This window comes from Oryctolagus cuniculus, chromosome 18 (genome assembly GCF_051225735.1).
Source record: "Oryctolagus cuniculus isolate XC-2025 breed Fujian yellow rabbit chromosome 18, ASM5122573v1, whole genome shotgun sequence".
Lineage (NCBI taxonomy): Eukaryota > Metazoa > Chordata > Mammalia > Lagomorpha > Leporidae > Oryctolagus > Oryctolagus cuniculus.
In genome coordinates this window covers 23,541,025-23,562,330 of record NC_142884.1, presented here as the reverse complement: position 1 = coordinate 23,562,330, position 21,306 = coordinate 23,541,025, and the positions used below count along the sequence as shown (strand labels likewise).

The following is a 21,306-nucleotide window of genomic DNA, read 5'->3' as shown; positions in this document are numbered from 1 at the left end:
AAATACTTGGACCATCTTTTACTGCTTTTCCAGCCCATACAATAGAGCTGGATAGAAGAGGAGTAGCTAAGACATGAACTGGTGCCCATAAGGGATGCAGGCACCACAGGCAAAGGCTTAGCCTATTATGCCACAGCACCAGTCACCCCAAAATTAAGTTTGATTGACAACATCACTAAGAACTCATGATTTGGGGCAGACGCTGTGGTGCAGAGGGTTAAAGCCCTGGCCTGAAGCGCCAGCATTCCATAGGGGTGCCGGTTCGGGTCCCGGCTGCTCCACTTCCAATCCAGCTCTCTGCTGTGGCCTGGGAAAGCAGCAGAAGATGGCCCAAGAACTTGGGTCCCTGCACCCATATGGGAGACCTGGAGGAAGCTCCTGGCTTCCGACTGGCACAGCTCCAGCTGTTGCAGCCATCTGGGGAGTGAACCAGCAGATGGAAGACCTCTCTTTCTGTCTCTACCTCTCTGTGTAACTCTTTCAAATAAATAAAATTAAATTTTAAAAAAGAACTCACGATTTGTTTTTTGACAGGGAGAGTTAAACAGTGAGAGAGAGAGAGAGAGAAAGGTCTTCCTTCTGCTGGCTCACCCCCCAAATGGCCGCTACAGCCAGCATGCTGCGCTGATCCGAAGCCAGGAGCCAGATGCTTCCTCCTGGTCTCCCATGGGGTGCAGGGCCCAAGCACTTGGGCCATCCTCCACTGCACTCCCTGGCCACAGCAGGGAGCTGGCCTGGAAGAGGGGCAACCGGGACAGAATCCGGCGCCGCGACCGGGACTAGAACCTGGTGTGCCGGCACCGCAAGGCGGAGGATTACCCTAGTGAGCCGCGGCACTGGCCAATAAAATTAAATTTTAAAAAAGAACTCATGATTTTTTTCTTTTGACAGGCAGAGTTAGTGATAGAGAGAGAAAGGTCTTCCTTCTGTTGGCTCACCCCCCACATGGCCGCTACAGCCAGCGTGCTGCACTGATCTGAAGCCAGGAGCCAGGTGCTTCCTCCTGGTCTCCCATGGGGTGCAGGGCCCAAGGACATGGGCCATCCTCCACTGCCTTCCCGGGCCACAGCAGAGAGCTAGACTGGAAGAGGAGCAACCGGGACAGAATCCAGCGCCCCAACTGGGACTAGAACCTGGGGTGCCAGTGCCACAGGCGGAGGATTAGCTAAGTGAACCACAGAGCCGGCCAGAACGCACGATTTTTCAGAGGTTTTCCCTAACTCTGTCTACTGAAAAGGTATGGAAGCAGAAACACCCAGAGATATGGAGTCTAAGTTACCAGTGGCAGGAATAGAAGAGTTCATCTTAGTAATCGTATTATTTTTCTGAATGTTTGACTATTCTCATAATAAATAACTGGAAAATGAACAGCAGTCATTCTGGCAAGGGCAAAATAGTGTATAAGTTACACACACAGCACAATTATGAACCCTGAAAAAACACAAAATAAATGAAGAGCTAGCAAAAGCAACAGACACTGGAGAGCTGACCCTCGAAAGAAGGAACTTCACTGGGCACTATCCCAGAACACCTCCCAGTTGTACAGAGTGGCAACAACGCAACACAAAGTCACACTGTGGCTCGGGGAATCAGAGCTGTCGGTGCCAGTGAGGATTAGGGGGAGAAATTCTGAAACAGCCATAGAGGGAGCACTGATGTCTGCACATCAACACCCCCCCCATCCTTGCCAAGTCCTGAACAGCAATGGGCGAGACAGCAAGGAGTACGGAGTAAGTGAGCAGTGCAGGGCTCAGAGGAGCACGCAGTTACAGCTGCTGCCCCTAGAAACAGCACTCCGGGCATGTGGCTCCATTCAGTCCTTCGCACTCAGAGACAACCAGATTCCGGCTTCCAGCAGCACAAGGCCACAACCCTGGGATGACTGCAATTATTCATTAAAGTGCTCACTTGAGTGGTGAGCATGTGGCCTAACAGTCATGACACTCACTGAATCCCCCCGCCAGAGTGCTAAAGATTCAATATTCAGTTCCAGCTCCTGACTCCAGCTTCCTGCTAATGCAGAGCCTGGGAGGCAGCAGTGATGGCCCAACTGGGTTCCTGCTACCCATGCAGGAGACCTGGAATGGGTTCCCTACTGCCAGCTTTGGCTTCAGTCCAGTCCTGGCCATGGTAGGCGTTTGGGAAGTGTATCAGTAGATAAGAGCTATTTCTCTCCCCCGACCCCTGTCACTCTTAAATAAAATTGATAAATAAGCAAGCCTGCCTGCCTGCCTGCCTGAATAAGCTCCACAATGCCAGAAGAACTGACTGTTCAGGCTATCATCTGAGGCAGGCCCCAACCTTCCGTTCTTAGAGGCTTCACTCAAAAAAGCTTACAAATCTGGAAGTGTGTCCCTGCTCAGTAGCCACTCCTATGAGGCCAGGGCCGCCATGCCAGTTTCTTCAAGAAGACAGCGTGCTAACTTCCATAACTTCCAGCTAGCACACACAGCTGGGATCACGCATTTACCCTGAATGACCTCTTCTCACTCTTCCCTTGAGCTGTGCCAACCCCAGCCCTCCCTTTAAAACACCCAGGCACCTCCGCACCACTGGTAATGGAGCTCAGCTCTCCTGAGGAGGTACTGAATAAAATCTGTTTTCACTGCTTTAACTAGTCTCTGGCCTCCAAACAAAAAACAAACAAACAAACAAACAAACAAAAAAGCCCGGACACTCACCCCAAGGAAAGAGTGGAGCCCGCCAAGCAGAGGGCGGGAAGCAGCTCAGGGTTCAGTGCCGGAGCAGAGCCCTCCCTGCAGAACAAGAGCCTGTGCTCTCACGGCAACAGCAAAGCAGGGTGCAGGAACCGAGCCTCCCCAAGTGTGGCAGAGGCCTTTGTCTTTTACTTAAACTTGTTTCTAGCTGACACCATTGAAGTTGTGCTAGAGGCTTTCCCAAGGTCTAAAGAAGAAAGAGAAATCTGTCCTGGGAATGAAATGTGGCTGTCATCGGCTTACCTATGAAGGCTTCAACTGTAATCCCTATTGGCTTCTATGCAACCATTACAGGTTCTGCAATGATGCTAACCCTTGCCAGACAGCAGGTGACTAAATGAAAAATGGCCATTTAACAGATCTCAGGTTGATAAAACTGATTTCCAGTTTTATAAAAAATAAAATTCCATATAAATGTAGTTCTGACATTAATTCAGACAAAGTATGATACAATGCCAGTATCTTAAGTCATCTGTAAAGGGCTCATGGCCCCTTCCGCATTCCTTCTGCCCTCAGCCCACCCCCTCCCCATTTCCTCCCTTCCTTCTGACAACCAGTGCAACCTCCTCTGGTTGGGGAACCAGGTGCAACCTCCCCCAGACTCCTTGCAAAACAACTAATTAAATAGATGAGCTGCACAGGGCAGCTTTCTAATTAGATTTGAGGAAAGTTCCCAAGGCTTCCCAGAGCCCCCTAGTTCCACTTTCCACCAGCTGCAAAGTCTTCTCCCTCCCCCACAACGACAGTGGCAAACTCCCTCCTTAACCAGGTAAAACCCCAGCCCGAAGTGCACTCCAGACCAGACTTTTCTAGAACAGGATGCTTCTCCCTCTTTGCCTTAATGAAGTGACCTGTCTCCGTTGATGTCAGTTCTCTCATCCCAGGGCAGCAGGGGAGGGGGGTACAAAAGGCCAGAACCCCAGCTACTCCAACCCTAACAATCTGTGTAGTTGCTAAATGTAAATTGGGTAAAGGTAAATGAGATACATGTGTCCACAAGTAAACTTAGGTACTCTTAACACCTTACAGTCTATGAAAAACTCTGGATTTGTTGACAAATAGGTTTTCATAAGCTGTCTATAAGTAAACATAATTCAAGACTGCTCAGAAGTAACTAAGGTTGAAATTCGGGATATGCTTTTAAATTGTGATTTTCAATGTAAATCAAGAAAATCAACAGATGGAAAAAAGGTTGCCAAGTCAAAGCTGTGCTTCTTAGTGAAATAATAAAGAAAGGACATGGATTGTAAGATTGGAATGGAAAAGATAAAACGGTTTAGGTAGTTGCAAAAGGTGTGTGGAAGTCTTAAATGGTTATACAATTTTTTTGTTAGCTACAAAAGTTATCAATCTGTTTTTTTTTTTTTGACGTAAGATTAAAATCTGATCCTCTGTAAAAGCAATGAGGTTGATGAAATACTTAAGTGTTAATAGATATTTGGGAAAATAGTCTTTTTGTATCCTACTGAGATAATCGTTGTCTCATTAAGTTCTACTTGTTTAAAAACAGCTGAGTTCTAAAAGTTTCAAAGTTTTAAAAGTCTGTTTAAATATGGACTTGTTTTACATGTCAAGCATAGAAAGCCAAGACACTGTGGCAAAAATGTTCTACATGAAGGATCTCCGTGAGGCCCCAGTGGAAAGCAGCAGCCATCAAAAGAGGATGTACTTTTCTCTAAAGGGAGGAGAGAACTTCCACTTTGCTTCTGGCCTTGTCCAAATACTGAGAGTTGTGGACTCAAAAGGCTTCCTTAGTCTAGGCAGCTCATGTCAACAGCCTCGGGTGGTCACTGACATCATAGATTAAAAAAAAATTAACACTCTTAAGATTTCTTTATTTGAAAGTCAGAGTTAGAGAGGTCTTCCATCTGCTGGTTCACTCTCCAATTGGCCGCAATGGCCGGAGCTGTGCCAATCTGAAGCCAGGAGCCGGCGCCCACGTGAGATGTTGGCGCTTCAGGCCAGGGCGTTAACCAGAGCCAGCCCCATTAATTTTTTTTTTTTGTCTTTTCTTTTCTTTTTTTTTCTTCCGACAGGCAGAGTGGACAGTGAGAGAGAGACAGAGAGAAAGGTCTTCCTTTTTGCCGTTGGTTCACCCTCCAATGGCCGCTGCAGCTGGTGCACCGGGCTGATCCGATGGCAGGAGCCAGATACTTATGTGCAGATTGTGTGTCTATATAAAAATTATTAAAAACTGCTAAATTAACACAAATTACCTTTCTGGTGCACCTGACTTAAATAAATATGATAAATAGGCTGTTCTCAATTTGTTGGTACAGAAAAACTAAAAAAAAATTTTTTTTAAGTTATTGACATGTTTGCATTTGGGTCTGCTGGTCAAACAAGTTGCACTTGTGTTAGGTATTTGCAACCATAAAGGTATACTATTTATCTAAAACCAATATAGTTAGAGGTATAATACAGTGCTCATTGCTCCCTCTAAAGTCCAAGTTAAAGTTGTTCTTGGCAAATTAATAACAAAATTTATAGACAAATTAGTGAAACGATCTTCATGTTTTGATCTTACTTAAAGAACATAGCTCTCCTCATGGGCACTGCATTGTTTCAAAAAAAAAAAAAAACTGTCAAAACATGCCTGTGACTACAGACTTCTAGCTCAGCCACCAAAGATTAAGGACAGAACTCAACAACCCCTTAACTGACATCTTAGAGGATGCCTCTGTGGTCTGCTTTAGCAGGAGGAATGTAAAGATAGCTGTCAAGCCAACTAATAGCTACTTTACACAGTGTTCTGCCATCAACGAGACCCAGTGAGGCCAGTCCATCCCAAATGGCATCAGGCTTCAATTTGGAAAGCCAGGAGATGGGGCAAACAGCCATCCTGAAAAAAGCCAGCCTCTACCAAATTCTGTCAAGAGCTGGGTGAATGGAATTGCCTTGGGGCTGAAGGGATCCCAGGTTAGAACCACAGATCCTACTGGCTCCAAGCTCAAAGAGCCCTTTACTCTGCCCGGCTTCCAAGATAACTACTGCCATTGAGGGCAAGGCCTCGGGTCAGGACAGGCAGGACTGCAATCTTCCTTTCAGAAGTGCCGCCTCTTCTGTACTAACCTCCTGTTCAAGCCAGCTCTTCTCCCAGGCCGCCTAGGTAATGGAGTCAACAGGGCGTCTTCCCTCAAGAGGTTCACACCTTTCTTATGATGTCTCTTCCACTATCCCATGTAAAGACAGAGGTCGGGCCTCATACGTACCTGGCCAGGCCTACATGCCTCTCTCTGTGAGAAAACCTGCTCCTGGTTTAGAGAACACATTTCCTAGGTACTCTAATAACGATTCAATCTTTTTGTTTTAGATCCTGTTGTATCTAATTTGCTTGTTAGACCTGCAAATTCCAGACTTAGAAAGCCACAAAGTGGGGAAAAGTCCTCTATTGTAAAAAAGCCTTCTCGGGGCTGGCGCTATGGTGCAGCGGGTTAACACCCTGGCCTGAAGTGCTGGCATCCCAGATGGGCGCTGGTTCGAGTCCCAGCTGCTCCACTTCCGATCCAGCTCTCTGCTATGGCCTGGGAAAGCAATAGAAGATGGCCCAAGCCCTTGGGCCCCTGCACCTGCGTGGGAGACCAGGAAGAAGCTCATGGCTCCTGGCTTCAGATCGGCGTAGCTCTGGCCATTGTGGCAAATTGGGGAGTGAAACAACGGAAGGAATACCTTTATCTCTGTCTTTCCCTCTCACTGTCTAACTCTACCTCTCAAATAAATAAAATCTTTAAATCAAATAAAAAAGCCTTCAAACAGATAAAACAAACTCTTAGAAATAAACAGACCCTTGTTCCATCCACCCCTACTACAGTCAAAGTCCTCAAGATAGCTCCCTAGACCCACCACAACACAGACAGGCAGGTGGGCTGACACTGGAGTGCAGCTCAAATCCAGCAATACCGTACAAGCTGAGCCTCTGACACAGGAGGGTCAGCCCTAAAGAGACCAGCAGGGCCGGTGGCTGCAGAGAAACTCTGGAAGTGGACTGACTTACGCAGGGCCGAAGCTTGAGGGAACAGCTGCCCAGTTAAATAAATGCAGCGATCCTTTAGTTTTTGTCTCTTTAGATTGGTTTTAAAATTTTAAGCAACTTTTGTATACAAATAGGTGATGAGGACAAGATCATAAAAAAATTACTGATCAAACGAAAAAGGTCACCCTTGGGGCAGGGGTTGTCCATCCACCTCAGCGGAGGGCCCGACTGGACCCTCAGCACCATGGACTATGCGCCTTGAGGGGTGGCTGACAGTAATGGAGGCCCTTCATGCGATGCTGCGCAATGCTGGGGGTGGGATGCCCCCTAGCACCTGTGGGGGCCATAATTAAGAAACAGCTGTTTTCCCCTGAAGTGATCTAGAAATACAACACAATTCCAGCAGGTTTAATGATGGATTTTTGCAGGGAAGGGGTGGTTACAAATCAGCATGCTAATAATGAGATCCTCCTTGGAAAGACAAAGGAATGAGGGGCTGGTGCTGTGGTGCAGCGGGTTAAAGCCACAGCCTGCAGCGGCGGCAAAAAATATAGGCGTCGGTTGGAGTCCTGGCTGCTCCACTTCCGATCCAGCTCTCTGCTATGGCCTGGGAAAGCAGCAGAAGATGGCCCAAGTCCTTGGGGCCCGGCACCTGCGTGGGAGACCTGGAAGAAGCTCCTGGCTTCAGATCAGATAAGCTCTAGGTGTTGCAGTCATTTGGGGAGTGAACCAGCAGAGGGAAGACCTCTCTCTCTGGCTCTACCTCTCTCTGTAACTCTCACTTTCAAATAAATAAAAATAAATCTTTTATTTAAAAAAAAGACAAAGGAATTAGAACAGCCTAAATAATCATGAGAAAGAAGAACACAACTGGAGGACTCACTATCCGACCTCAAGTCCAAGTCTCCGCTGTGAGTCTACAGCCATCAGGTGAGGCTGGCGCTGGAGAAAGGGCGTGGGTTCCAGTCACAGCTGCTCTACTTCCAATCCACCTCCCTGTAATGTAATGTGCCTGGGACAGCAGTGGAGGATGGCCCAAGCGCTTGAGCCCCTGCACCCATAAAGGAGACCCAGATGGAGTCGGGGCTCCTGGCTTTGGCCTGGCCCAGCTCCCACCTTTGTGGCCAATTCAAGAGTGAACCAGCAGATGGAAGATCTCTAACTCTGTCAAAATCATCAATCTTTAAAAAACAAACAAACAAAAAACCTTACAATACTAACTGTATACAGGGATGAAGAGCAAATAGAACTCATACTTTTTTTTTTATTATTAGATAGAGTTAGTGAGAGAAACAGAGAGAAAGGTCTTCCTTTCGTTGGTTCACAACCCAGATGGCTGCTATGGCCGGCGCATTGCGCCGATCCGAAGCCAGGAGCCAGGTGCTTCTCCTGGTCTCCCATGCGGGTGCAGGGCCCAAGCACTTGGGCCATCCTCCACTGCCTTCCCGGGCCACAGCAGAGAGCTGGACTGCAAGAGGAGCAACTGGGACTAGAACCCAGAGCCCACATGGGATGCCGGCACTGCAGGTGCAGGATTAACCAAGTGAGCCACGGCGCTGCGCCTCCCCCCCCCCTTTTATTAGACAGGCAAAGTCAGACAGTGAGAGAGAGAAAAAGGGAACTCAGACATTTTTGACAGAAATGCAAAAAGGCAGTTATGCTGGCACACAGTCCATCAGTTTCTCATAAAGTTAAAACACAAGCAATTCCATCCTAGTTATTCTCCCAAATGAAATGAACTCGAGTCCATACAACTACCTGTAGGCAAAGATTATAGCAGTGTTGTTCATCATCTCCCTAAACTGAAACAACTCAAGTGGCCTGTGAGTATAAACTGCTGTGTGTGCACACAATGGAATACTACTCTGCCACTGACCCTATGCAGCAACACAAAGCAGTATCCAATGTGTCGTCTTTGAAGAAGCCACAGTGAAAGGCCACTACTGCTCTGGGATTCTGCAGGCACCCATTTCTGTGACATTCTAGAAAAGAAAAACTAATAGCAGCAGAAAACAATCTTCTTTATAAAGCATTACAGGTAGAGAAAGATACAGCTACAAAGGAGCTTCATCATGGGAATATGGGGAAGTGAGGAAATGCTTCTGCATTTTGACTGTTGGGGTGATTTCACGATGCTATGCATTTTTCAAAATACAGAAGTCTACACAAAAAGGAATGAATTTTTCTGTAAATAAATTATACATCAATTAAAAAATAGGGGTGGGCTTTTGTCACAGCAGTGAATCCTCAGGCAGGGTCTGCGTTCCACATGGGAGTGCTTAGGTTTCCGTGCACGTTCTGATGCCGATTCCAGCTTGCTGCTAATCAGTGCACACTCTAGGAGGCCTCTTGACCATGGCTTGAGTGACTGGGTCCCTGTCCTCAGTGTGGGGGACTCAGGGTGAGTTCCCAGCTCCAAGCTTTGGCCTGGCCCCGCCTTGGCTACTGTGGGCATCTGGGGTGTGAACAAAGGGATGGGAGAGCTCTGTCTCTCCTTGTGTCTCTACCTTTCAAATAGATAAGAGTTTGGTGGGTGTCCCAATATTGATACTATTTTCCACACTTTTCTGCATCTCCAATGCATTTTCTAATAAAAAGTTAAAATTTTTAAATTAATCTGAATTTTTAAAAAAGATTTACTTATTTATTTCAAACGCAGAGTTAGAGAGGGAGGGAGGCAGAGAGGGGGGCAGAGAGAGATCTTCCACCCACCAATTCACTCACTCCCCAAATGGTTGCAATGACCAGGGCTGGACCAGGCTGAAGCCAAGAGCTTCATCTGGGTCTCCCACATGGGTGGCAGAGGCCCAAGCACTTGTGTCATCTTCTGTTGCTTTCCCAGGCACATTAGCAGGGAGCTAGATCTTAAGTGGAGCAGACGAGATTTGAACAGGTGCCCATATGGGGTCCTGACATCACAGGTGGTAGCTTACCTTGCTATACCACAATGCTGGCCCCAGCATCAATTTTTTTTTTTTAAAACATCTTGTCCTCTGACGTGGCATAACTTATGTAGCATTTTTACTAAAAGTGTCTAACCTAAATATATTAATATAGTTATAATTATTGAGGAATACTTTGCAAAGTGACTGCCCTTAGTCTTCAGAAATTTCAGTATCATCAAAGATAGACCAATGTACTGCCTGCATGAACTCTACAAGGCCATGACAATTAAATGCATGTGTAGTTCTGGGTTCTTTATCAGAAAAAACAAGCTACAGTAGACCTTATCAGGACAAAGGGAGTACAGACTGTGTATCAGGTAACAGACTTGCACCAACATTAAATTTCTCAAGTGTGATGATTACATTATAGTTCTATAAGAGGAAGGCTTTGTTCCTAGAAAAATCACTTAAGTGCTCTGAGTTCTAGACTCATTCTCAAATGGCTCAACCAAAAAAGAAAAAGTAATTTTTACATACACATATTTCTGAAGTGCAAACGCAGCAAAGCGTTACCAACCAGTTAGTGTGGGTGTAGTACACACAGGCATTCATGATGCTGTTTTTGTGTTTGGAAATTTTCCAAAGAGTAATTTAGGAAAGACGTTTACAAAGCATTCTTAGGGGTGGGCGTTTGGGCCAGCAGTCAGGTCACGGCTTGGGATACTCAGAGTACCTGGTTCACATCAAGGCCACACAACCACCAATCCAGCTTCCTGCCAACGTGCCTACTGGTCAGGCAGCAGATGATGGCTCGAGCACTGTGCCGCTGTCACCCATGTGGGAGACCAGGACTGAGCTCTAGGCTCCCAGCTTTGGCCTGGCCCAGCTCTGGCTGCTGTGGGCATTCTGGAGTAAACCAGCAGATGGAAGAACTCTGCTGACCTGTTTTCCCAATAAAAATACATAAATAAGTTTTTTAATGTTAAATGTTGAGGCTGCTAGAATGTTTCATTTAAAAAAAAAATCTGCTTCTAAAACCTGTAAAATGCAAGCCGGGCCCAGTTTTTGCAGACAGCAACACACACAGTTCTAGTTGCCAGTTCCTCCAGGAGCTTCCCAGGGAAGGCCGAGGACTACTGCTTTCTGCCACTGCTCCAAGGCCACGTGCCCAGCCATCAGGGTGCTACGGCCTCCCAGATTTCAAACACAGAAGTGTGTGGCCCGGGCTGCTTTCCTCATATATGCTGTGTGTACTTATGTATTTGAAAAGCAGAGTGACAGAGAGAGATGGACAGCAAGAGCAAGGTGGGGGATGGGAGAGAGCTCTTCCATCTGCTGGTTCACTCCCCAAATGCCCACAACAGCCAAGTCTGGGAGGAGGGAAGGAACTCCACTCTGACCTCCTACACAGGGGCAGGGGTCAAAGTACTTGGGCCATCATACGCTGCCTTCCCATGTGAGCACACGGGAAGCTGGACCAGAAGCTGAGCGGTCAGATCTGAACAGGCACCCTGAGGTGCGATGCAGACATCACACGCGGCACCTAACCAGCTGGGGCGTGCGAGCCCTCCTCACGTTCCTGGCAGCCAACAGCTCTTCTCGGCCCTCCTTAGCCAGGAGAGGTCTCGGCCCCGCCAGATGTGGCAGAGTCTCCTGCAGGCCGGACTCTTCAGGAACAGCACAGCTGCCCTGCTACAGGGCTCCTGGTGATGTGGCTCTCCAGGTACAGCTCTCGCCTCTGTCTGCGTCACTCAGGGAGGCCGCTGTCTTCCGGGTCGCTGCTTCTCTTCTCTGCCGGGTTCCTGTCTCATGACCACCAAGAACCAGTTCGAGTCCCGCCTGTTCCACTTCTGATCCAGCTCCCTGGGAATGTGCCTCGGGGTCCCAGTGCTTGGACCCCTGCCACCCACATGATAGGCCCGGATGGAGTTCCTGGTTCCTGGCTTCAGACTCTGCCAGATCTGGCTGTTGCGGCCATTTGAGGAATGGACCAGTGGATGGAAGACCTCCCTCTCTGTTGGTCTCTGTCATTCTGTTATTCAAATAAGTAAATCTTTTTATTTTTATTTATTTATTTATTTATTTATTTTATTTTTTTGACAGGCAGAGTGGACAGTGAGAGAGAGAGACAGAGAGAAAGGTCTTCCTTTGCCGTTGGTTCACCCTCCAATGGCTGCCGCGGCCAGCGCGCTGCGGCCGGCGCACCGCGCTGATCCGATGGCAGGAGCCAGGAGCCAGGTGCTTCTCCTGGTCTCCCTTGGGGTGCAGGGCCCAAGCACCTGGGCCATCCTCCACTGCACTCCCTGGCCACAGCAGAGGGCTGGCCTGGAAGAGGGGCAACCGGGACAGAATCAAGTAAATCTTTTTAAAAAGTCGTGGCAAACTCCAGATAAAATTCATCCTTTTGGGCAATTTTAAGTGTACAGTTCAGTAGCATTACGTAGACTGGCACTGTTGTGCAACCGCGAGCACCAGCCATCTCCAGAATTCTTCACCTTGCAAAAGTGAATCTCTGCCCTGTACGCACAAACCCAACCTCTGGCAGCTGCCATTCAACTCGCCCACAGAATCATACAGCACGTGGGCCTGTCTGCTTGGCTCACCTCACTTCATATGACATCCTCACGTGTAAGAGGACACCTCAAAACTAAACAATGTGAAAGCTAAATAATTTCCCATCCTACATGCACACCACCCTGAGGGTACCCCATCACCTGTTGATGGGCACAGGGTGGGAGGGGGCACCGTATCCATGGAAATGCCACATCAATCTGGATCAGGACAGCCGGAACCTGGACCTCACTGGGGCAAATACTCCTATAAGGGACAGAAGATTTGCTCCAAGGGTGAGCCAGGTCGCAGTCATAAGTGGAGGCCGGGCAGAGCTGAGGGGAGACACAAGCAGGTTCCAGGGCCCAACACACACACGGGTTCCCAAGCAGGAGGGCACGAGCCCAGCACTTCTTGCCCAAGTCCTGCACCCACGGGCGTGCACGTGGCACGATGGGTGAGAGCCCTTTCACAGGAAGGAATTGGGACTGACATATTGAGGACTGATGGAGAACATTGACTAGTGCAGAGGAGCCTCCCAGGGAGACCTGAAATCCCTTCAAAGTCTGAGAGCCAGGGGCCGACGCCATGGCTCACTTGGTTCATCCTCTGCCTGGGGCGCCAGCGAACCATATGGGCGCCGGGTTCTAGTCCCAGTTGCTCTTCTTCTAGTCTAGCTCTCTGCTGTGGCCCGGGAGTACAGTGGAGGATGGCCCAAGTGCTTGGGCCCTGCACCCGCATGGGAGACCAGGAGGAAGCACCTGGCTCCTGGTTTCAGATCGGCACAGCGCGCTGGCCGTGGCGGCCATTTGTGGGGTGAACAAAAGGAAGGAAGACCTTTCTGTCTGTCTGTGTCTCTCACTGTCTCTAACTCTGTGAAATAAATAAAACAAATTGAAAAGTCTGAGAGCCAGGCCTCCTTGCAAGGAGTCAGCGGCTTCGGGGGTGTGTGACGCTCTGGTCGGGTGAATCCACAGAACACAAACACCACCCATCCCCCTCCTTCGCGGCGCCCCTCCCCATCCCACACCCTGGCTCCGGTTTGTAAACTCCCTCCTCCAGCGCCTCCCCTCAGTCTTCCTCGGGAGCCCTCCCTGCACCTCAAGTCTCCCAGGTGGCGGCCCATGCCCGCCCCGGGGACCAGGACACCCGCGTGAGGAGAGGGCGGCGTGGGGGGGGGCGGGGGGGTCCCAGAAGCCGAGCCCTGAGGGCGGCGGGGGAAGGGCGGGAGCCAGGTCCACGGCTCTCCGCGAGGGGCCCTGACCTAGGGCGGACGTGGGCTGGGGTGTGCGGGGCACCGACACACCTGCCAACGTGCCCGAGTCAGGCACGCACACCTAGTACGGGACAGCTCGCAGCAACCGCCCTCCGGGGTCGTCCGGAACAGCGCACGCGCCCCCTTCTGAAGCGACCCCCACCCGCACTCCAGCCTCCCGCCTGCACCGACCCGGGCCCGACCGTCCGTGCGCGGGCCGCTCGCTCACCTGGAGCACCAGGACCTCGAGCATCTTCGCCGCGCCTCTGGCCCGCTCGCCCTGGACGACGCGCCCGGCGGCGGGCGTGGCGGGCGTGGCGGGCGTGGCGAGCCGCGCGGCCCCTGCCGCCGCCCCGGGGGCGGCCCCTGCCATCGCGCCAGACGCCTCAGGCCTCTGCGGGGGCCGCGCCCACCAGCTCGACGGGGACTCCAGCTTCCTGCCCTGGACGCGCCCCCGCCTGCAGGCCGGCCGCCACGCCCCGCAGTGCCGCGCCTCGTCTTCCCACCCGACGCCGACGCCGCCGCCGCGGGCGCGCTCTGGGCTCCTCGTCGGCTCCACCCCGCGCCCCCGGCCTCTCGTAATGGCGCCCGCCCCCGCGCCGGCCTCCAGGCGTCCAGAAACCACGTGGGCGCCCAACGGCCCCGGACAACGGCCGGCCTTGCGCAGCGCCGCCGTGCGGCGGGGAGGGGCGTGGGGTCCCGCGGTCCTGGCGCGCGGCTCGCTTCCTGGGCCGCGGGGCGCCCGGGGGCTTGGGGACCTGGGCTGGCCTCCCCGCCGGGAGCGCGCGGGGCCTGCTGGGCTGTCCACCCCAAGCGTCCAGCGGGCCGCACTCCCCAGGTCTCTGTGCGGGGCTTGCTTGTCTTAGCGGAAGTGTGCACGACCCCGTCCTCTGAGTGGGCCGGGGTCTGCAGCTCCTGTGACTGAAGCAGCCACCAGAGTTCTCACTTGGAAGGCTCTGTCCCCGCACCCAGAAGAAGCTCCTGGCTTCTGATTGGCCCAGCTCTGGCCATCTGGGGAGTGAACCAGCTGATGGAAGACCTTTCTCTCTGTCTTTCCCTCTCTCTCTAACTAGCACTCAAATAAATAAATAATATTTTTTTAAAAAATGAAAGAAACCTCGACACCCCCCCCCCCCACAAATCCTGGGCCAGGAAGCTTTTACAGCTGAATTCCTTAATATTTCAATGGGGGGTGGGGGTGGGCACAAGGTTTCTTAAGCTCTATGTGGAAATGTGTTAATTGATTGGGGCAACCAACAAAATAGTAGAAGACCAGATTAGAGAGAGCATGGGAATTGTTAGGTTCTGTGCTTGGGGGAGCAAGATGTTCAGGTAAGCCTCTAGTTTTAAAAAATAAGCTCGACTCTCTCGGTAACTGACTTTCAAGTAAACCTTTAAAAAAAATAAAAATTCAAGGAAAAAAAAAAGCTTGATTCTACAGGCCCCACAGGTGTGTGCTTGACGTCCCCCAGGAGGACCTTGGGAAAGGACAGGTGTGCGCCTGCGAGTCAGGCAGGAAGCTGCTGATGGGGAGCATGGTGTTCACCTGGTGCTGGGCGGGGGGGTGGCGAGGAAGCAGGCTACATACCTGGCAGGCCAGCACACCTGTCGACAGGTGAGACGTGGAAGGTCCCGAGCCTGAAAGGAGGTGGAGAACACGGGCAGGCGATGTGCCAGCGCGGTGGCTGGAGCCCCTGCGTGCGGTGTCCGTCTGCACTTGCATTCAGTTTCCTGCGATGTGCAGGAGAAGCAGCAGGGGAAGGCCCAGGTGCTGGGTTCCTGCCACCCACGTGGGAGATGCAGCTGTATTTCCTGCTTTCAGCCCGACTCGGCCCTGCTACTGTGGGCAGTTGGGGAATGAACCAGTGGATGAAAGATCTCTCTCTCTCTCTCCCTCCCTGCCTCCCTCCCTTCCTCCTTCCTGCTCTCTCTCTCTCTCTCATTTTGCATTTCAAATATATAAAATTTTTTTAATGAAGAATGCAAGGGACAACCTTTGTCTTTTTTTCTTTGATTAACTCATGCTGCAAAAGGTGATCCTGAAACATTGTCACAAACCTGCTTCCAGAAAGTGGAACTATTTGTACATCACAGTGGCCTTACCAAGCCCAGGGTCTTTGGCTCACTTGCAGATAGAAATTGACAAGGGGCCAATATGCAGCCCAGAAGGGTTTATGGGGCGCTCATGCTCCAACACAGGGACAGCACAGCAGGGTGAGCTTCCATCAACTTGCTGTCCTATGGGAGCCGAACAGGTGCTTTCATGGGGGTGGGAAGGCATGCCCGTTCCCCCAGTGCACACGGCACTTCAATCTGGCTCAAACTCCTGGGCACAGGACAGCATTTGGCACCCAGCTAGGTGATCTGCACAGGCACCGCTGATTTGGCTTTCACTGTTTTTGCACACGACACACCACAGCAATGGTGCTCAATACCATCACCCCGGAAAGTTCACATGAGGCCATTTTGGGCATGCTTGAACGTTCAGGAGTCCCTACGAGGGCAGCAGGGGTCACTGCCGGTGAGGATCTGACACTCCTCGCTCCTGATTGGTTTGGAGCTAGAAATGGACACGTGTCCAGTTGTGAGGAGCTTGATATTTTTATAAATGAGTCCTGTTTCTCTCCTGTTGCACTGGGATGGATACTCAAAATGAGGCTGCAGCCACCCAGTCTCTTAAGACTGCAGAGTTTCAGAATCTGTACCTGTAACCTGCTCCCCCCTCCCCCAACTCTGATGCTAATGGGCAGATTTTTTGTTTGTTTTTTAAAAGACCTTGCACCATTGTTTTGGACATTTGGTGCAGCAGTTAAGACACAGCTTGGTATGCTGGTAGCCCCTATCAGAGTGCCTGGATTTGAGGCCTGGCTCCACTTTGAATTCCAGCTTCCTGCTCGCCTAGACCCTGGGAGGGAGTAAGTGACAGCCCAAATATTTGGATCCCTGTCACCCACACAGGAGACCCAAATTGAGTTTGGGGCTCCTGGCTTCAGCCTGGCCCAGCCCTGGCTGTTGCAGACATTTGGGGAATGGATCAGTGGCCAGGAGATCTCTGTCTCTCTGCCTTTCAAATAAACAAATGTAAATAAAAATTCTAAAACTTTACAACATAAACAGGTAGAAAGAGAACAAGGTTGTGGAAAAAAGGAAGACGTAGTATGGTGCTGCCATATCGTCCCCATTGGGTGTCTGGGCCACTTTGGAGCAGAGCAGCTGGGGTTCAGGCTCTGTGGTCTGTAGGAACCCCCAGAAGAGCCCAGGGAAGAGTTGGCCACGTTAAGTGGAAAAAGAAAGCAAGGACTGATTACGATGACTTTGCATTTTGGGTCTGGATTTGCCACTCCTTTCCTGATGCGAAGACACCTAAAGCTTAAGAAAAACATTGGGGGCAGGCCCTTGGTGCAGTGGTAAAGCCGCTGCAGCCAGGTCCTATATAAGAATACCTGAGTTCAGGCCGGCATCCTGGCTCACTAGGCTATTCCTCCGCCTTGCGGTGCCGGCACACTGGGTTCTAGTCCCTGTCGGGGCACCGGATTCTGTCCCGATTGCCCCTCTGCCAGGCCAGCTCTCTGCTGTGGCCAGGGAGTGCAGTGGAGGATGGCCCAGGTGCTTGGGCCCTGCACCCCATGGGAGACCAGGACAATTACCTGGCTCCTGCCATCTGATCAGCGTGGTACGCCAGCCGCAGCAGTCACTGGAGGGTGAACCAACGGCAAAGGAAGATCTCTCTCTCTCTCTCTCTCTCTCTCTCTCCACTCTGCCTGTCAAAAAAAAAATTTTACTCTGAGATTCTTATAATAAATTTAACCCATTTTTTGTGGTTGTGGTTGGTGTGTTCTAATTTCAGTCACTCTCTTCTAAGGTTTTGGCTTACATTTCATGGCTACTTTCAGTGCTCTCCCTTTTGCATGAGGAGTTACACTCTTGTTTCTGACTGATTTGTAACATCACACGCTGTCTTTAATTCTACCAGCTACTCTTGCACTGAAAAGCACTTGAACAGATATTTCTCTATTATCTCAGGTATTTACTCTGTCCTCTCATGTTTTTTCCTATTCTTTCTAGCACTACCCCTATATGTGAGAATATAGTCTGGAATAATTGAACAAAAACCACGTTATTTTTATCTTTAAAAGGTTGTTTTTAACAAAACAGGTTAAATTTTAATTTTTAACATTTGCAATGTCTTGTTTAAAAAAGATTTATTTATTTATTTGAGAGTCGGAGTTACACAGAGAAGAAGCAGAGGCAGGGAGAGAGAGGTCTTCCATCTGCTGGTTCGCTCCCCAGTTGGCCGCAACAGCCAGAGCTGTGCCAATCTGAAGCCAGGAGCCAAGAGCTTCTTACCAGTCTCCTGTCGCTGCCCCTCTTTGTGGAGGAACGACACAGGACCCTGCGCTGTTCTTTTGTCTGCTCGGCCCTCCCCGGGTTTGCTGCTGGTTCTTCCCAGGTTGGCTACCATCCCTTCCACCTCTGTGGAAGGGCAGTTCCCCCTGCCACCTTCCCCACTTCCGCGGGGGAGCGGCACACCGCCGGCCGGCTCTCTCGGGGGCTGCACAGGTGTTCCTTCAGATAGATGTTCCTGGTGCATGTTGTCTCTCTCCTCCTTCATAGTCCTTTTCCGCCAATCCCAACTCTGCTACCCACACGCCGAGTACGCTGCTCTCCTCCAATCAGGAGCAGGTCCTACAGTTTATTGGTTGAACTGGAGGCAGCTGCGTAGAAGCTGTTTCTCCCTTCTCAGCGCCATATTGTGGGAGAGCAGATGCATAGAATAAGTCTTAATTCCAGTAACAGTCTAGTCCGAGTTGCTCCCCACAGTCTCCCATGCGGTGCAGTTTCTCAAGGGCTTGGGCCATCTTCTGCTTTCCCAGGCCACAGCAGAGGTGCTGGTTCCAGTCCCGGCTGCTCCACTTCCAATCCAGCTCTCTGCATGTTTCCATGTGGGAAACCCAGAGGAAGCTCCTATCTCCTAGCTTCGGATTGGAATAGCTCACTCTGTTGCGGCCAGTTGGGGAGTAAACCAGCAGATGGAAGACCTCTCTCTCTTTCTCTCTCTCTCTCTCCTTATCTTTCTATATAACTCTTTCAAATAAATAAATAAATCTTTAAAAAAAAAAAAGAGAGAGGGGCTGGATTGGAACCAGTGCCCGTATGGGAGGCCGGCACTGCAGGCAGCGGGTTTACTCAATACGCCACAGTGCCAGCCCCTACAGTGTCTTTATCTAGAGCAATTATCCAGGCTGGCACCGCGGCTCACCAGGCTAATCCTCCACCTAGCGGTGCCGGCACACTGGGTTCTAGTCCCGGTCGGGGCACCGGATTCTGTCCCAGTTGCCCCTCTTCCAGGCCAGCTCTCTGCTGTGGCCCGGGAGTGCAGTGGAGGATGGCCCAAGTGCTTGGGCCCTGCACCCCACGGGAGACCAGGAGAAGCACCTGGCTCCTGCCATCGGATCAGCGTGGTGCGCCAGCCGCAGTGGCCATTGGAGAGTGAACCAACGGCAAAGGAAGACCTTTATCTCTCTCTCTCTCTTTCTCTCTCACTCTCACTGTCCACTCTGCCTGTCAAAGAAAAAAAAAGTAATTTTGCAGACTCTCTCTCTCTCTCTCTTTCTCTTTCTATCTCTGCCTCTCTGTAACTACGCCTTTCAAATAAATAAATAAATAAATAAATATTTAAAAAGGAAAACAAAAAAACCAATATGTGATAGTCACAGAAAGAATTCTCTGGATCATGGGCTCTGAAGATTCTCCTGCTCAAAATACTATAGATGAAAAAACAAACAAAAAAGAAATACTATAGGCTTCTAAAAATGAATCAGAATCAAATATTTTGAATGAGCAGTGCATGGTAGAAGTCCTGATAATAAGTGTCAAAGTCAATTAATTATAGGAAGTAAGTCTGGATAATTACTCTATTTTTTTTTCTTTGACAGGCAGAGTGGACAGTGAGAGAGAGAGAGAGAGAGGTCTTCCATCCACTGATTCACTCCCCAGATGGCCGCAACAGGCAGAGCTGAGCCGATCTGAAGCAAGGAACCAGGAGCTTCTTCTGTGCCTTCCACACGGGTGCAGGGGCCCAAGGACTTGGGCCATCTTCTACTGCTTTCCCAGGCCATAGCAGAGAGCTAGATCATAAGAGGAGCAGCTGGGACTAGAACCGGTGCCCATATGGGGCACCGGTCCCTAAGGCCAGGGCGTTAACCCACTGGGCCACTGTGCTGGCCCCAATAATTCCTTTTTAAACACAGTAAGCTGGGGCTGGTGCTGTGGCTCTGGCGTAGTGAGTTAAAGCCTCCTCCTGCAGTGCTGGCATCCCATATGGGAGCCAGCTTGAGTCCCAGCTGCTCCACTTCCCATCCAGCTCTCTGCTATGGCCTGGGAAGGCAGTAGAAGATAGCCCAAGTCCTTGGGCCCCTGCACCTGCGTGGGAGACCAGGAAGAAGCTCTGGCTCCTGGCTTCGGATCGGCACACCTGTGGCTATGGGGGCCAGTTGAGGAGTGAACCAGCAGATCGAAGACCTCTGTCTCTCTTTCTCTCTCTGCCTCTCCTCTCTGTGTGTAATTCTGACTTTCAAATAAATAAACGAATCTTAAAAAAAAAAAAAAACAGTAAGCTTATTTCAGTGCAAAAATTTCGAAAGTCACATGACTTTTTCATAAAATGCAGCTTCCACTACGTTTTTGAAGGTCTTTTGTGAATGTGTAGATATTGCCTCACATTAATTTTTTTAAAAAAAAAGACTTATTTTATTTATTTGAAAGACAGAGTTAGAGAGATAGAGAAAGAGAGAGAGAGAAATGTCTTCCATCTGCTGATTCACTCCCCAAATGACCAAAATGGCCGGAGCTGTGCTGATTAGAAGCCAGAAGCCGAGAGCTTCTTCTGGGTCCCCCACGCAGGTGCAGAGGCCCAAGGACTTGGGCCATCTTCTACTGCTTTCCCAGGCCATGGCAGGGAGCTGGATTGGAAGCAGAACAGCCAGACTTGGCCAGCATCCATATGGGATGCCAACACCAAGGCCTGGGCTTTAAACCCACTGAGCCACAAGCCAGCCCCTCACATTTTTAAAAGTGCAGGTTTTACATGTCACAATATGTCAAAATTAGGGTCCATGTTGTGGCTTAATGGGTAAAGCTGCTGCCTGCTGTGCCGGTATCCCATGTGGGCTCCAGTTCCAGTCCCGGCTGCTCCACTTCCCATCCAGCTCTCTGCTAATGGCCTGGGAAAGCAGTGGAAGATGACCCAAGTGCTTGGGCCCCTGCACCCAAATGGGAGACCCAGAGGAGGCCCAGCTGCCATTGCAGCCATTTGGGGAGTGAACCAACGGACTGAAATTCTTGCTCTCTCTCTCTCTCGCTCGCTCTCTCTCTCTCTCTGCCTCTCTGTGACTCTGCCTTCCAAGTGAATTCAAGATTAAGCACTTTTGTTTTGTTTTGGCTGGAGGCACTCTATCACCAACAATGACAGAATACGGTTTGCTGGGCATCAGAGCAGAAAAGACACACAATTATTTCGAGCCCAGGGAGAACCCTGTGCCAAACAGGATTCACATCCGGCAACTGCTTTAGGCAAAGAAGCACCCAGAGCTGAGTGCCAGCTGCCCGTTGTCCACCTGTCCTCGGGGCTGGGAGCTTTCTCAGCCTGTCCTGGGTTTTCTGACCTTGCCACTCTAGGGGAGGCCTGGCCAGGGATGACCCAATGTCCCCTACACTGTGCTCTCTTTGGAGTTTGGACTAGGGTTGGGGAGTTTGGAAAGAAAACCAAAGAAATCAGGTCCCTTCTTGTCACCTGGCATCCAGGTGCATGACAGCTGTGGCTGACCACGGGTTATCACCAGAGGACTGTCCACATCTGTCAGGGAGGGGCAGTAGCTCCCCCTGCTGGAGCGGAGTCAGCCATTGACTACTTAGGGTCTCTCTCAG

The 21,306-nt window shown here is 50.5% G+C and overlaps 1 protein-coding gene across 1 annotated transcript in view; it reads right to left on the bottom strand.

The window, feature by feature from the left end:
* The window catches only part of TDRD12 (tudor domain containing 12), a 105,503-nt gene extending 91,817 nt beyond the window's left edge, over positions 1-13,686 (bottom strand). Inside the window, exon 1 of the mRNA XM_089319565.1 lies at positions 13,610-13,686. Coding sequence (XP_089175691.1) covers positions 13,610-13,633 — 24 coding nt within the window. The 5' untranslated portion in view covers positions 13,634-13,686. The remainder of the gene's footprint in view (positions 1-13,609) is intronic.
* Positions 13,687-21,306: the final 7,620 nt, after the last annotated feature.